Raw genomic sequence first — 14535 nt, 5'->3', positions numbered from 1 at the left:
CACTAAGATTGTTTATACCGGCAGGTGGGCAAAATTTGTGGCTTGGTGTGGAGAGAAACAAATTGATCCCTTGAGGGCCCATCTGTCTGATGCTCTGTTGTTTGCTTTAACTTTAGCACAGAAGGGTTGTGCAGTTGCAACTGTCAAAGGCTATTTGTTGGCACTGTCAGCCTTTCTCTGCCTTCCGGATCAACCTTCCTTGTTTAAATCACCTATTGTTGTCAGGTTCTTGAAAGGTTAAATACATTTCCTCCCATTCCGTTTCTTATGCCTCAGTGGGATTTAAAACTGGTTTTGACTTTTTTAATGGGTTCACCGTTTGGGCCACGCATTCTTGTCCTTTAAGATTATTAGTCTTTAAAACAGTTTTCCTGTTAGCTATTACATCTGCTAGGCATGTGAGTGAGCTTCAGGCCCTTAGTGTTAAACCTCTCTTTACGTCATTCTTTGCTGACAAAGTGGTGCTGAAAACCAGGGCGGCTTTCCTCCCTAAAGTTGTCACTCCTTTCCATTTGGGGCAGTCTGTTACCCTTTCATTTTTCTACCCTTCTCCTCATCCTTCAAAGGAGGAAGAAAAACTCCATCGTTTGGACCCCAGAAGGGCTCTCCGTTTTTATATTGAGAGAAAAAAGGACTTTCGGTTGGAGGACCACCTCTTCGTTGGATATGTAGGAAAGATGAAAGGCAGAGCGGTCCATAAAAGAACCATATCCAGGTGGGTCATTCTTTGCATTAGGATCTGTTACTCATTAGCAAAGAAGGTTCTTCCTGAGGGTATTAGAGCTCATTCTACCAGGGCTAAGTCTGCCACTTCGGCCTTGGCTAGAGATGTTCCAGTGGTGGATATTTGCAAGGCAGCAACTTGGGCTTCCCTCCACACTTTTGCGAAGCATTATTGCTTGGACTCAGAATTTAGGAGGGACAGCCATTTTGCACGTTCTGTGTTGCAGGATTTCTTGGTGTGACCGGTCAGGCACCCATATCCGAGTGCGGTACTTCTTTGGGACTCTATTCATAAGGTGAGGAATCCACAGGTAGTTGTATCCATCAGAAGCACAAGTTACTTACCTTCGGTAACGCTTTTTCTGGTTGATACACTAGCTACCTGTGAATTCCTCACAGTCCCACCCACCTCCCCGTTGCCTGTCTGGTCGTACCCAGACTTCTGTATTATAAGTGTATATATGTTTTGGTAATTTTATATATAAGTTATTGTTGTAATTGTGTTACATCAATATGGTTTTATGTATGTATTCATTTGAGCTATTGTGAGGTCGGTTTTCACCTGTTCGCCTCAAAGGCATGTAAAAAATGGGTGAAACTGACGTCAGCATGCCGGCGAGGACCTCTAATTGTCACGGTGACGTCAGACGGAGTCGCGTGTGGAGCCGTGCAATTGTGACGTCCTCCTCGACGTGGCCGAATGCTGGCACATTGGGAGAATTGATGAGGTGAGGAATCCATATGTAGCTAGTGTATCCACCAGAAAAAGCGGTACCAAAGGTAAGTAACTTGTTCTTTAAGGCATTCCGCTTACTTGCGATGAAGTTGAGGATTAAATTTAGGATTCTTTGAAATAAGCATAAGACATGCTGTGATTATCACACAGGCTACCTACAACCACTCCACATCCCAACAGAGTTCTCTGTCCAATCATCAAAATATGAATAAACAGCAAGACTTCAAAAGACTACACTGGTAGGCAGAGCCCATGAGTACAGTCCCCCAGACTATGGAACGAAAAGATTGCTTACCTCGGGCATTTCAAGAAACAAATAAAATTGGAATTATTCAGGTCGGTATTTGAGTGAACATCTATTGTAATGGTAAGCAAAGCTCTGTATTAAAAACAACTATTGAAGCAGTTTCAGTTCCTTCACTTGGTGGAAGGTGTACCACGTGAATGATAATTACAAAGAAAGTAAGGACAGAGTAGAAAATCTGTCACAACGATAACGTTATCCTTTTCTCAAGCATATCCTATAAACTGAGAAGTCAGCTATCTGCAGTACACTGGCTAAGGCATCAGGTTACATTTCTACATGTAGGCTAATCTAAAGCAGTCACAGATATGGAAAGTTATCATCTTAAACAAATCATCAAGTAACTCTGTGATTGAAAAGATTGTGCATTAATATGACAGACATCCTTACCTCAGAAATTGAATGAAATTAACATATTTTGGTTTTGGCCTGAGTTTTGTATCTTTTTTAAAATCTAATTTATGTAAATTGTAGCTGAAATTGCAGTATTTAAGAAAAAAAAGTGCTAATTGTATAGTTGATTCTGATTTTAAGGTTTGCTGCTTCAAATGAACAATACATCTTACAATGAACTTGCAATTACATGGGGTTGATTGCAGGTGGTAGCATTATCAGCAATCCTTGTATGAACTTCTTTTTTTTTTTAACTGTCATTTTCCAGAATATGAATGAACATTTAGGGTGTTGTGCCGCGGTAAGAGATGTTGAATTTAGAAAGTTTGATGAAATCTAGTTGCCTGTGATATATCCCTTTGCAACATAGTTCCATTGGATGAATTGTTCTCAAAAGAAGATGAATTTGGAGCTTACCGAAATTAGCATTATATTAAATTTTTCCATTCCTTTTATTTTAACGACTACATTTTACTTGTGAATTCCAGTTACAGACAAGACATGCCAATTCCAAAATCTAATCGAACATCCGTGTTAGTTACTGTAATCGGAAGAAATCAAACCACCTTCCCCAAAACTGAACTTGCTGTCTCTCATTTGCTAACACTTTTATTCAAATGTAAACATGCTTGATATAAGACATCTAACAGGTTCATATATAAACATTTGATTGTTTCTTCTATTTTTCTTTCTGCTTCAAAATAGTAACTGTGACTGCATTAAAATAATAATGGATTTTGTTCCCTGTTCAACATTTACAGTCTTTTAGTGTAAACAGTGTGAATCCTAGACAGTAGAGATGGCAGCGAAACACATATGTATGAGCTACATCAATATAAATGTATACAACCAATTTTACTTTCTGCAAGCAAAGCAGTAAGTCATCCAAATGAACACTTCTCATAACCATCGAATAGTCTTGGTTAGTACATTTTAGTAGCAGCAAACACAATCAGCCACGGGTTCTATTCATAGTAGAATACCCGAAGCACGACGACAGAATGTATTCCATGAATGCTAATTTGAGACTCTATTCTTAAGTAAAGGTGCTTTTTATTATTACTTGATGGTCTTGTGTTACCACATCATGGCAGTTCCCAGTGAAACCAGAGATGCAAAACAACATTTCCCAGAATCATTAACAAATTGTAGACTGCAAAATTATCAGCCTTACATAAATATATCCCTACAAAAAGCATCACCCATCTGTACTAATTTCCTATATCTAGTCAACCACCTTTGCTATATGTTTAGGTCTCTGTTAATTTACTGTTCTAACTAGAAGATACATGCTTGATAGTGGAAGAAGGTGCAGATCGAACAGTGTGTGATAAATATTTGTCTAAGATCGAAATGTTGGTATTTTATTTTACAGGCTGTTTTTGCAAATAAATGGTTTGTCTGTTTAAACATGCTTAGCAGCTTGTGATAGTCTGAATCGTTTTCCGGTGATTAACCTGTTAACGTCCACCACACTACCCTGGTCTTTGTACCCCTACCCAACCCCCCTTATGTAGTATTTTTTAAAACATTTTCAGTACTGGAGACCAGGTTCCCGAAACTTGTGTGAAACCAGTGGTGGATCCTGGAAAGCTATAAATTTCTGTAAAGTTGACAACATTCAGAATTCAGCAAGGGGTCATTTGTGTAGATTCTTCAGGGTTTCCGCATATAGAAAGTAACATGTGAAATAAAACATTTTTGAAATTGAGTTGAAAAAACAGCAATTCTGCCTACGTTTTCATCTGTAACTTTTTCCATCAATGGCAGATTTTCATAAGTAATATACTGTTATGTCCGCTGGATCCTTCTGGCTATGGGGATATATGGGTCTTTTAGGTTCACCAAGAACCCAAGGTACCCAGAGCCAGTAAATAAGCTGTACTTTGCAATGGGTTTTCCTCGTGTACCGGGTGTACAGCAATTCATATGGTAAAATATAAAGAGTGAAAAATAGGTATAAAAGAAACCTATGTATTTCTGAATTGGACACAAGATATGGAGTTTAGAAGCAGTGGCTATTTGCACATCTCTGAATTTGGGGGTACCCATACTACCATGAGAATTAGAGGGTATTTCTTAAAATTACATCTTTGTTACACATTGTCTTACATTTGGAAAGCGCAAATGCAGAGAAAGACAATTGGTAATAACACGTGTTATGCTATTCTGTGTTCGACCAAGTCTCCCGATGAAAATGGTACCTCACTTGTGTGGGTAGGCCTAGTGCCTGCGACAGGAAATGCCCCAAAACTCAACATGGGCAATCAGATTTTTCCATCGAAAACTGGCACATTTTTTGCAAAGTGCCTAGCTGTGGATTTTAGCATCTAGCTCATCCGGCACCTGGGGAAACCTAGCAAACCTGTACATTTTTGAAAACTAGACACCTAGGTGAATCCAGGATGGGGTGACTTCTGGGGCTCCCACCATGTTCTGTTACCTAGAATCCTTTGCAAACCTCAAAATTTGTCTAAAAACAAATGTTCCTGATATTTCAGTGATGCAAAGTTCAGGAATCTGACGGGAGCCACAAACGTCCTTCCACTCAACATTCCCGCCAGTCTCCTGATAAAAATGGTAATTCACTTGTGTAGGTATGCCTCGTGCCTGCGACAGGAAACACCCCAAAACGCAACATGGATGCATCCCATTTCTCCACTGAAAACTGACTTGTTTTTTGCAGACGACCTAGCTGTGGATTTTGGGCTCTAGCTCAGCTGGCACCTAGAGAAACCTACCAAACCTGCACATTTTTCCAGGATGGGGTGACTTGTGGGGCTCCCACCAGGGTCGGTCACCCAGAATCCTTTGCAAACCTCATAACTTGTCTAAGAAACCCACTTTCCTAACATTTCGGTGATACAAAGTTCTGAAATCTGTGAGGAGCCGCAAACTTCTTTCCACCCACCATTCACCCAAGTCTCCCGATAAAAATGGTACTTCACTTGTGTGGGTAGGCCTAGTGCCTATGACAGAAAATGCCCCAAAACACAATGTGGATAGATCACGTTTTTCCACTGAAAACTGATGTGTTTTTTGCAAAGTGCCTAGCTGTGGATTTTGGGTACTAACTCAACTGGCACCTAGGAAAACCTAGCAAACCTGTACTTTTTGAAAACCAGACAACTGGGGGAATCCAGGATCGGGTGACTTGTGGGGTTCTCACCAGGTTCTGTCACCCAGAATCCTTTGCAGACCTCAAAATTTGTCTTTAAAAAACCACATTTTCCTCTTCTTCACATTTCGGTGATGCAATGTTCAGGAATCTGGGGAACGAGCCCCAAAAGTCCTTCCTCTCAGCATTTCCCCAAGGCTCTTGATAAAAATGATACCTCGCTTGTGTGGGTGCCCAAAGTAGAGTCAGCCTAAAAACAAATTTTAAAAAACTGCATGTATGAACACACTTTGGTGCCCCCTCAATCTCTACACATTTTTGGCCCTTCCCTTTCACAGGCACTTGGCCCATCCACATAAGTGAGGTATCATTTTTATCGGGAGACCGCGGGGTAGGCTTGGTGGTAGGAATTTTGGGCTGGTGTGTTAATCCGATACAGAAATTTGATTTTTTTTTTTTAAGCTAAATTTGACGTTTGCAGGGAATTCTGGCTAAGGAAACTTTGGTGAGTCCACGCAAGCCACATCACCCTGGACTCCCCCGGTGTGTAGTTTTCAGAAATTTCTGAGTTTTGTAGGTTTCCCTAGATGGCCTCCAGAACCAAAAAAGGAGGTTGCCCCCTTGCATAAACAGGTTGTTTTGTGATGGATAATTTTGATATGTCGACGTTGTGTATTGGGCAATTGGCCCACCTGCACAAGTGAAGTAGCATTTTTAATGGGGGGAGACTAAGGGGAACGCTGGGTGGTAGAATATTTCTGGTTTATTTCTGTTTTTGGAAGAATATGGCACAGAAATCCAAAGAAAATGTGTGATTTTAGTCCCATATTAAAGTTAGCAGGGCATTGTGGGTAACAAAACTTGTTGGGATCCACAAGAGGCACACCACCCTGTACTCCCCTGGGTATCTAGTTTTCAAACATATCTAGAGTTGGTAGGTTTTCCCTAGACATGAAGCAAAAACGCTAACAAGTCTCTTACTTCTATGATGTCCCAAACACTCAAATTGTGAAAAAAAACTGAACCAATGACTCACAGCTCATGAGCTGTAAAGCCAAGACAAGGCACCAACCCCTTTACAGGTCATTCACACTCCTTTCCCATGTGGCTCACACAAGACCATTCACACTCCCAGGCCCAGCACTTTACAACCTTCACAACAAGAGACAATGTAGAGAGAGTGTACACCCTGGCAGAGAAAGATTGAAAAGACAATTATTACTACACAACCATATATTCATAATGTTCACACACATACTGGTTGGATTTGGCAGGGTGGTTGATGGTTCAGTATATAAAATTGTACTAAGACATTTCACGAAAATAAAATGCTCTGTTAATAACTGAAAGGTAAAAAAACTGAACTGATGACTTACAGCTTGTGAGCTGCAAAGCATTACACAACTTTCATACATGACACACACTAGACTATTTATACCACCAGCTGCGGGACCAGCACATTACAACACTTACGTCAACAGACAGCACCATTCAAGGGCCCATCACTTTCGCATGCCCATATGCCTGACACAGCAATCACCAGCTGAAGGTGTGTGGACTGATGTTTTGCTGCTGGTCACTAGACACACACACTGCTAGCCAGTCACTACTCACACACTGCCAGCCACGCACCAGTTCACAAACACCACCAGCCCACGCACACCACCAGCCAAGTGCCAGTCCCCACACACCGCCATAGAAAGAAAGAAAACACAAACCAATTTTAAGTACATACAAAACTACAAACTCAACAGCTCTCACTAAATACATAAGACTAATGCCCACAGTCAAACTGAACAAAAAAAATAGAAAACGATACAGACCAAGCAGTACACTTTTACGCTCACGGTTGCTCCCAAAAACTATTTACCAAGTGGTGCTGTCTAAAGAATGAGGGCACACAGCCCAGGTTTAGAAGGACAGTTAGGGCTGTACATATTAGTCTCCTTCCGCATACCTCTTTGCATACAGACTCAACTTCTCCTACTGGGAAAGTCTTTTTGGACGTTGGAGGAATGTGATAAGCAAAGTCGCAATCTTTCAATCTAGGCTCATCCTCCACCACTCCAACTTTAGGAACTCATGCCTGTTCCACTCCAATAAGGCTGCCTATCACAGACTCCTGGAACAAATGCCATCTGTGACTCAAGAGAACACTCCTTGAACACCACAAAAGCATTAAAGGTTTGCTTAGTGGAAAAGATGGCTAGCCAACTTCTTATACCAAATGTAAGCTTTACCAACAGCAGCGTAAGGTTCAAACCTCCTGCTCTACTCCATCACCATCATCCGTGTGCTTATTATAGTCTGAAATGCACACTGGTTTGCGCATTTCAGCAGCCTCACCACAAACAGTCACAGGTGAAGTACTTTTATCATAGATGGTAGTCAGCATGTAGACATCCTTCCTGTCTGCAGAATTCACATCTAGAAGTTAATCACTACATAAAGCACTGCACTGTCCTCTCTCAACTTTTTTTTAATTTATTTTGTAAACAAGCTCTCTTGGGTAACCTTTACGGTCAGAGCGGATTGTGCCACAAGCCACAGTGTCTACTTCGACCAGTTCCCTGAGCAACTGCACACCAGTGTAGAAGTTATCTACATACAAATGGGACCTTTTTTAAAACATCCTCTGCCAAGTTCTCAGACAATTTTCTCACTAACTCCAAAAGTGGACAGATAACCGGGGGTGGTCAATACTGGAGTCCTTACCAGTGTACACCCTCAAGTTATAGACCTACTCAGTCCAACTCTCAGACAACATATACATCTTAATTCTATACCATGCTTGTCCACCGCTATTTCTTTCCCTGGAAAATAGATCTCTGAAAACGAACCACAAGTTGATCAAGGACAGGCCGAATCTTAAAAAGATAGTCACAATCAGGATGATCTTGTGGCAACACTGAAACATGATCAACAAAATGCAGCATCTGAAGCAAAAGCAAATACTGATCGCGACTCGTGGTTGCAAGTATAGCCGCTGACATCAAGGGCTAGTAGGCCAATATGAAGATAGCGACGGCTTCCTTATCAAGCCCATCAAAAAATTAAACCCAAAAACGTCTTTGACTCATCCAGATTTGTGGGAGTCCACCCGCTAGCTCTAACGTGAGGTTTAAGTGTGGCACTGTTCTCCATCAAATATTGTTCAGCATACCAATGAGTCTGCTGAACAATCTCACCCAAAAATACATAGTCCATAAACAACTGAAAGAAATTTATAGGGAAGAAGTATTCAGTATTCACTCTACACCCTGCAACACCAGTAGAGGTAGGCTACAGTGGCTGCACCATGTTTGGGGCAACCCAAACTTCAGCTCTTCCAATGAATAGCCTTGCATCCCAGATACCTTGTGCTGCACTATTGGCACATCAGTGTCCTCCTCGAAAAAAGGCACTTTCTCCGCCCGGAGAGTGGCTTCATCTTTAGATGATTCCTGTCAGACAGAAAATTCACTGCCAGAATCTTGCACTTCCTCTGCCTCAGATGCAGAGTCAGTCTCATAATCATGGTCAGAGGAAGATTAAAAAAAGCATACCAACAACCTGATGAGTGGTAATCCTGCGGCAAGCCATAATCGTTACTAATAAAAGCAACTTGACAAATAAGTCAACAATAACCAATGTAGTGTAAAATAAGTATTAAAGAAAGTGTGGCTTTATCACAAAGACTAATTACTCAAAACAATACCACTCACTTGCTAGAGAGAGCTAGACTCACCGGCACCTACTCTGCACAGACACAGCAAGCACCAACGATAGCCCACTAGAAAGGAAAAACAAAACAAATTACTCACAAGACAACACAAAATACATTGTGCACAAATGCAAGGAGAACTTCACACAATATAAAATAGAAGTTATTATTACACCACTTACAAAAACATATTCATGCAGGGAAATTACATACATTTGGACTAAACAATACAAAAAAAAAATTTCTTACCAAACACATACAACTGCACAAACTGTAGATCAACCACAAGCAGGAGTCTCAGCAAAGGAAATCAAAAGCTTTGCACTTGAATAAAAAGGAGAAATAAAACATTACAATCACAAATTCAAACTATGATATGAAACAAAACAGTTAACATTATAAAAAGCTCAAACTTCCACAGTGTCTAGTGTTCTAGTGTTTTTCTGCCCCCACGGGTGCAGGTTGGCCTAAAATTCTGGCCAGTCTGCCCACGGTCCGGCAGAAAATGATCAAAAGCATACCCCGCTAAAGGGCCCCAGGAAGCCACCACCTAACATATCAAAAAGTCTAGTGCGCTTGCCAAGGGGTCGCTCCACACTAATTTATCCAATGAAATCTCTGGTGTCTGGTGGGTTTCAGTCCCAACTCCCACCCCCCTCATGGGGGGGGTGGAGATGCCTAATCGGCCAAACAAACAGCTGATCGACACCTGAGGGGGCCGAAACATGAATCAGTAATTTCCCCCAAGGGAGCAACCCTTGCTTAAGGGGTCGCTCCCCAAAAAACCATAATGCAGACAAAAATCCCTGGTGGTTAAGTGGGTTTTGACCCCCGCTGGGGGCTAATTGGCTGAATAAATGGCTGATCTACCCCCCGGGCGCAAAACATGGACAAATTATTGCTTCAAGGGACCGACCCTTGCCTAAGGGGTCGCTCTCCTAAAAAACAAAAATGCAGAAAAAAATCCATGGTGGTGTAGTGTGTTTTACCCCGCCACCCCCCTAGGTGGGGGAGGGGCAAAGCGGATGAGAATATGGCTGATCTACTACCGGCAGGGGGTGGGGGACTAAAACATGAATCAATAATGGGCCGAGGGAGCTAGCCTTGCCTAACAGGTTGATCCTCTAAAAAATAAAACATAACACAATCCCTGGTGGGTTAATAACCCCCCCCCCCCCTCCCCCCTCCCCCCGCACCACCACCACCAGGGGGCAGATCAGCCCAAAAAAATAGCCGATCGGCGGGGGGAGCATGGATATTATTATTGCCCCCTAGGGGCGAGGCCCTTGTTCATGGGGTCGCTCTCCCAACACAATCCCTGGTAGCACAGTGGTGGACTCCTGCTCCACGATTGTGGCCCTTAATGCAACCATGAAGCAAGAATCCACTCCAATCAGGCACGGAGGAAAGGGAAAAAGTCTTTCCTTTCCCCCCTGTGTATGTTCCCTCCACCCCCCCTCCCGCCAAACCCCACTGAAGAAGGACTTACCCAAAGGATGTCCTCTCCCGAAGAAGCGCTGGAAGCCATTTGCTCCTGGCTGCATTTGATGACATCAGCATGTTGTGTGTGCGCTGTCGTCATCAGATCGCTGACAGGGGATTTGGGGGTGGCAGCGAAAGCGCTTCTGCAGCCATCCACTGGGTGAAAGAGGGGCTGCTCATGGGGGGGGGAGTGCTAGCGCCCCCCCATGTGGGTAGATGCGAGGACGGAACAGTTCCGTCCTCACCACACCGCTGCTGAGGACGGAACCGTTCTGTCCTCAACATGCAAGGGATTAATCACCTGAATTAGTGCTTATCTTCCTGGCGCTGACAGCCCATCAGCGCAGGAGCACCTACGCACTAGAATTTTTCTTTGCTGACTTTAATAATTGTTTAATGAGTAAAGATTGAGTGGCTAAGAACCAAGTAGCATGCGGCCTTTTGGTATTTTGCAGCTCTCGGATTTACTCAATGATAGAACTGGCAGTACTGAAGTGACCATAGAGGTTACCTTTTTTGTCTAGAGTACTCACTGTTTTTTTAATCTTTCTAAAGCAGATTGTAGCTGTGTCTGTTACTGTTTTCAGATTTAAGTTCTAAGGATGGATGTTCGAGCAGCCTTGTCCTGTGAATTGCTGTACATAATGGTCTCTGGTTATCTATCTTTGGTGTATGGCTTCCTCAACAATGTTGGACCTCATCTAATGATGTACTTTTGTTCTTTTGTACAGGGTTGCTGGTCACCCATTGGCACAAAATGAAAGATGCCTTCATATGTTTTTACAAGATGAAGTAATAGATAAAAACTACACACCGTCCAAAATAAGACATGCCTGAGCGCTACAAGAACGCAGTGAAATAAATGTAATTGTCACTTATTGAAAAGCTCTCTTTAAAAGAAGGTGATATCATTTTTGCATGTTGCAGAAAAGGTGGTAAAGTAAGCATCTAGGATACTAACAGTAAACATATTGCTGAGACTGCTTTTATTTTCTGACATTCAAAAGAAATGTTCATTTGGTTTCCTTTGCCAATTATGTATCGGAAATCCATTTTATAATTGTTATTAAAATGGCATCAGCTCAGTTCTGCACTTATACTGCTATGTAACCACAATCACGTTTTATTTCAATATGTAATGGTGTAATACACTAAATTTACTGACATGGCCTTATTATGTGAATCTGCACAGTTCTATTGTAATGGTCGTGCTTTTTGTATCCAATCACTAGCTAACCAGTATATCTACTACCCCAAAATAATGTTTTGACATACAACGTATGTTCTGATTTGTGTTACAGCATTTCGCAGTTTGTTTTAATTACCCCCCCCCCCCATGTGCAGGATAAACACGCTTGCAGTTGTTATTTTGATTGTAAGAGACTATATATCTGAAGGTGATGGGGGTAATGTCTTTTTATTCTGTACAAAAATATGAAATTTATATACTAAAACATTTGTCCAAAGTATACAGCTGTTTTCAAATAAAAATGAAAAACACAAAACGTTGATGTATGAATAGTATATTGTTTATTTTTCATATACAGTAGAAGAACTTGCATTGCTTGTTAAACGCATCAGACAAGGTTTTGAAGGTTTTTTAATTGCCCTTGGCGGAGTTATAAGGATCCTAAATTGGCGGGACTGCTATTATGCGTATTCTTATGGCTTTGGCTGGCTGCCTTTGTGCTGCTCGGCTCACAGTATTTAATTATGCCCTTCCTCTTGCTGCATTGTAGTCACATAAAAGTGTGTTGCTACATAGCTAAATGCACCCTCTGAATAGACAGAAGCCATCACTTTATTTTTCTTACACTCACATACTAGCCTCTGTTGCAACAAACCGCATGAGAAAAAGTACTTTGTTATATTATGGTGCAGCCTATTTCTGTAATGCAGTGTTTGGCAATTATTTAGCCTGTTAGTACTTAGTGGCTTATCTGTATATAATTTTTAAAACCTTGTTGGACACTCATGTTGCTCTTATGTTTGTTTCCTTGCCTTCATTCTGCCTTCAGTTTCACAGGAGAAATCCTGTTACCCTCATAGTTTTCCCTTGTTTTACCACCCAGCCTTCCTCATGTTTTGGTATGTCTCAGATTTGATTATTTACAGCACAAATCCTTTTCCTCCCCTATTCTGTTACTACACTTGTATACCACTACATTGACATTATGTCAAATACAAGGGAAGGAGTTGAAGAGGCCAAAGGTTGAGGCACACTTGTCTGTCTACCTTTACCGACTGACTGAAGTATTTCCTGGCTCCCTGAGGGGGAGTCTCAGGGCATGCGATGGAGAAGAAGGAAGGTGACAATGTTTTTCAGAGTTTCCTTCCCATTTCTGAGGAAGGAGCTTTGGGGCTCCTCAGTAAATTAAAATTGGGCTCTCCACTTGATCCCGCACCTCCCATATTATTATGCAGGGAAGAGTAGCACTAAATCCGGTAATAACTGATCTGTTGAACAGCTCGCTACAAAGTGGGATGGTGCCGGATTCCTGGAACATGCAGTGGTCAAGCCCCTTCTAAAGAAGCCTAACCTAAATGGAGCGGTCTTTAAAAACTACAGGCCTATCTCGCTCCTTCCCATGATGGCAAAACTTATTGATAAGCATGTAAATACACAACTATCGGGCTTTTTGGAGGAACACAAGATTTTGCATATAACTCAAATGGGCTTTAGACCGGGCCACAGCACTGAATCTGCCATGATTGCGGTTACGGAAGAAGCGGGAAAACGAATGCACCAAGGTCAGGCAACTGTAATAATAATGCTAGATTTGAGCGCAGCATTTTATACGGTCAATCACGATCTACTTATTCAAAGAATGGGAAATAGTGGGATCAAAGGAAGGGCGCTCAAATGGTTAAGCTCGTTCTTACAAAATAGAACCTTTCAAGTTCTGGATCGCTCTTTTCTCTCAGCCCAGTTGAAACTTTTATGCAGAGTTCCGCAGGGCTCATCTTTGAGTCCCACTCTGTTCAACATTTATATGTCCCCCTAGCAGAAGTCATAGAACCCTTTGGGGTATCCCTGGTGTCCTATGCGGACGACACACAGCTGGTGGTTTCCTTCTCCTCCAATAAGGAGGCGGATAACTTGGCCTTGCCTGCCTGTCTCCAAGCGATTGCTGCCTGGATGACAGAAAGCAGGCTGCAACTCAACGAAGAAAAGACAGAAATTATGTTTTTAGGAAAACTGGCCAACCCTGCTAAAAATATAGGACCAGTAATACATTTAGATTACTTACCCCTCCACCCCCCCCGTCCCAAAGCTCAGATTAAAGCCTTGGGAATTTGGTTGGACCCAAACTCACCATGGAACATCAGGCCAAGAGAACGTCAGCCACCTGTTTTGGGATTCTTAAGCTACTAAGGAAGATTATTGGCCTGCTTCTGCTATTGGCCAAAAGATTGGCCGTACAAGCCTTGATTCTATCTAGATTAGATTATGGAAACAGCCTCTTTTTGGGATCTCCAGGTTATGTGGTTAACAAACTACAGGTGGTACAAAATGCTGCAGCACGTCTGCTTTTTAATCTGCCTAGGACCACATCAGCAAAAAAAGCTTTGATTGAACTGCACTGGCTTCCAGTGGCAAAAAGGATAAAGTTTAAGGCTCTTTGCTTCTTCCACAGAGCTCTTTTTAAAAAGGATCCTCATTTTCTAAAATCATTAATTTCACTATACATACCTACAAGAGTGTTGAGATCGGCCTCTAAAGCCCTTGTAGTGGTACCCAAAGTAAAGAGAACATCATGGGGAGGAAGATCCCTGAAGTACCAGGGAGCCAGACTTTGGAACTCTCTTCCCGCGAATATTCGCATGATGACTCAGGAGACTGAATTTAGGAAAGCCATTAAAACCTGGCTATTCTAACTTCCTCTAAGTTCCCCCTCTCCAGTGAAGTCTAGCATTCCTCCAGTATGTTCTAATTTTTCAAGCTGATCAGCGCTACAAGGCCTCCGGGTAGCTGGCGCTATATGTCTCAATAACATAACATAACATATAACGCAGAAGTGTCGTCGGTGAGCATTTTGATAGGGCAGAAACTGCTAGCCTAAAAAGATACACAG

At 42.1% G+C, this 14535-nt stretch overlaps 1 protein-coding gene across 1 annotated transcript in view; it reads left to right on the top strand.

Moving 5' to 3' along the window:
• Positions 1-11968, top strand: part of SNX3 (sorting nexin 3) — a 207564-nt gene extending 195596 nt beyond the window's left edge. Inside the window, exon 4 of the mRNA XM_069235451.1 lies at positions 11191-11968. Coding sequence (XP_069091552.1) covers positions 11191-11296 — 106 coding nt within the window. The 3' untranslated portion in view covers positions 11297-11968. The remainder of the gene's footprint in view (positions 1-11190) is intronic.
• Positions 11969-14535: the final 2567 nt, after the last annotated feature.

The sequence above is a fragment of the Pleurodeles waltl genome, chromosome 5 (assembly GCF_031143425.1).
Source record: "Pleurodeles waltl isolate 20211129_DDA chromosome 5, aPleWal1.hap1.20221129, whole genome shotgun sequence".
In the NCBI taxonomy this organism is placed as follows: domain Eukaryota; kingdom Metazoa; phylum Chordata; class Amphibia; order Caudata; family Salamandridae; genus Pleurodeles; species Pleurodeles waltl.
Note: the sequence above shows the minus strand (reverse complement) of the source record. Positions and strands in the feature narration are given on the sequence as shown.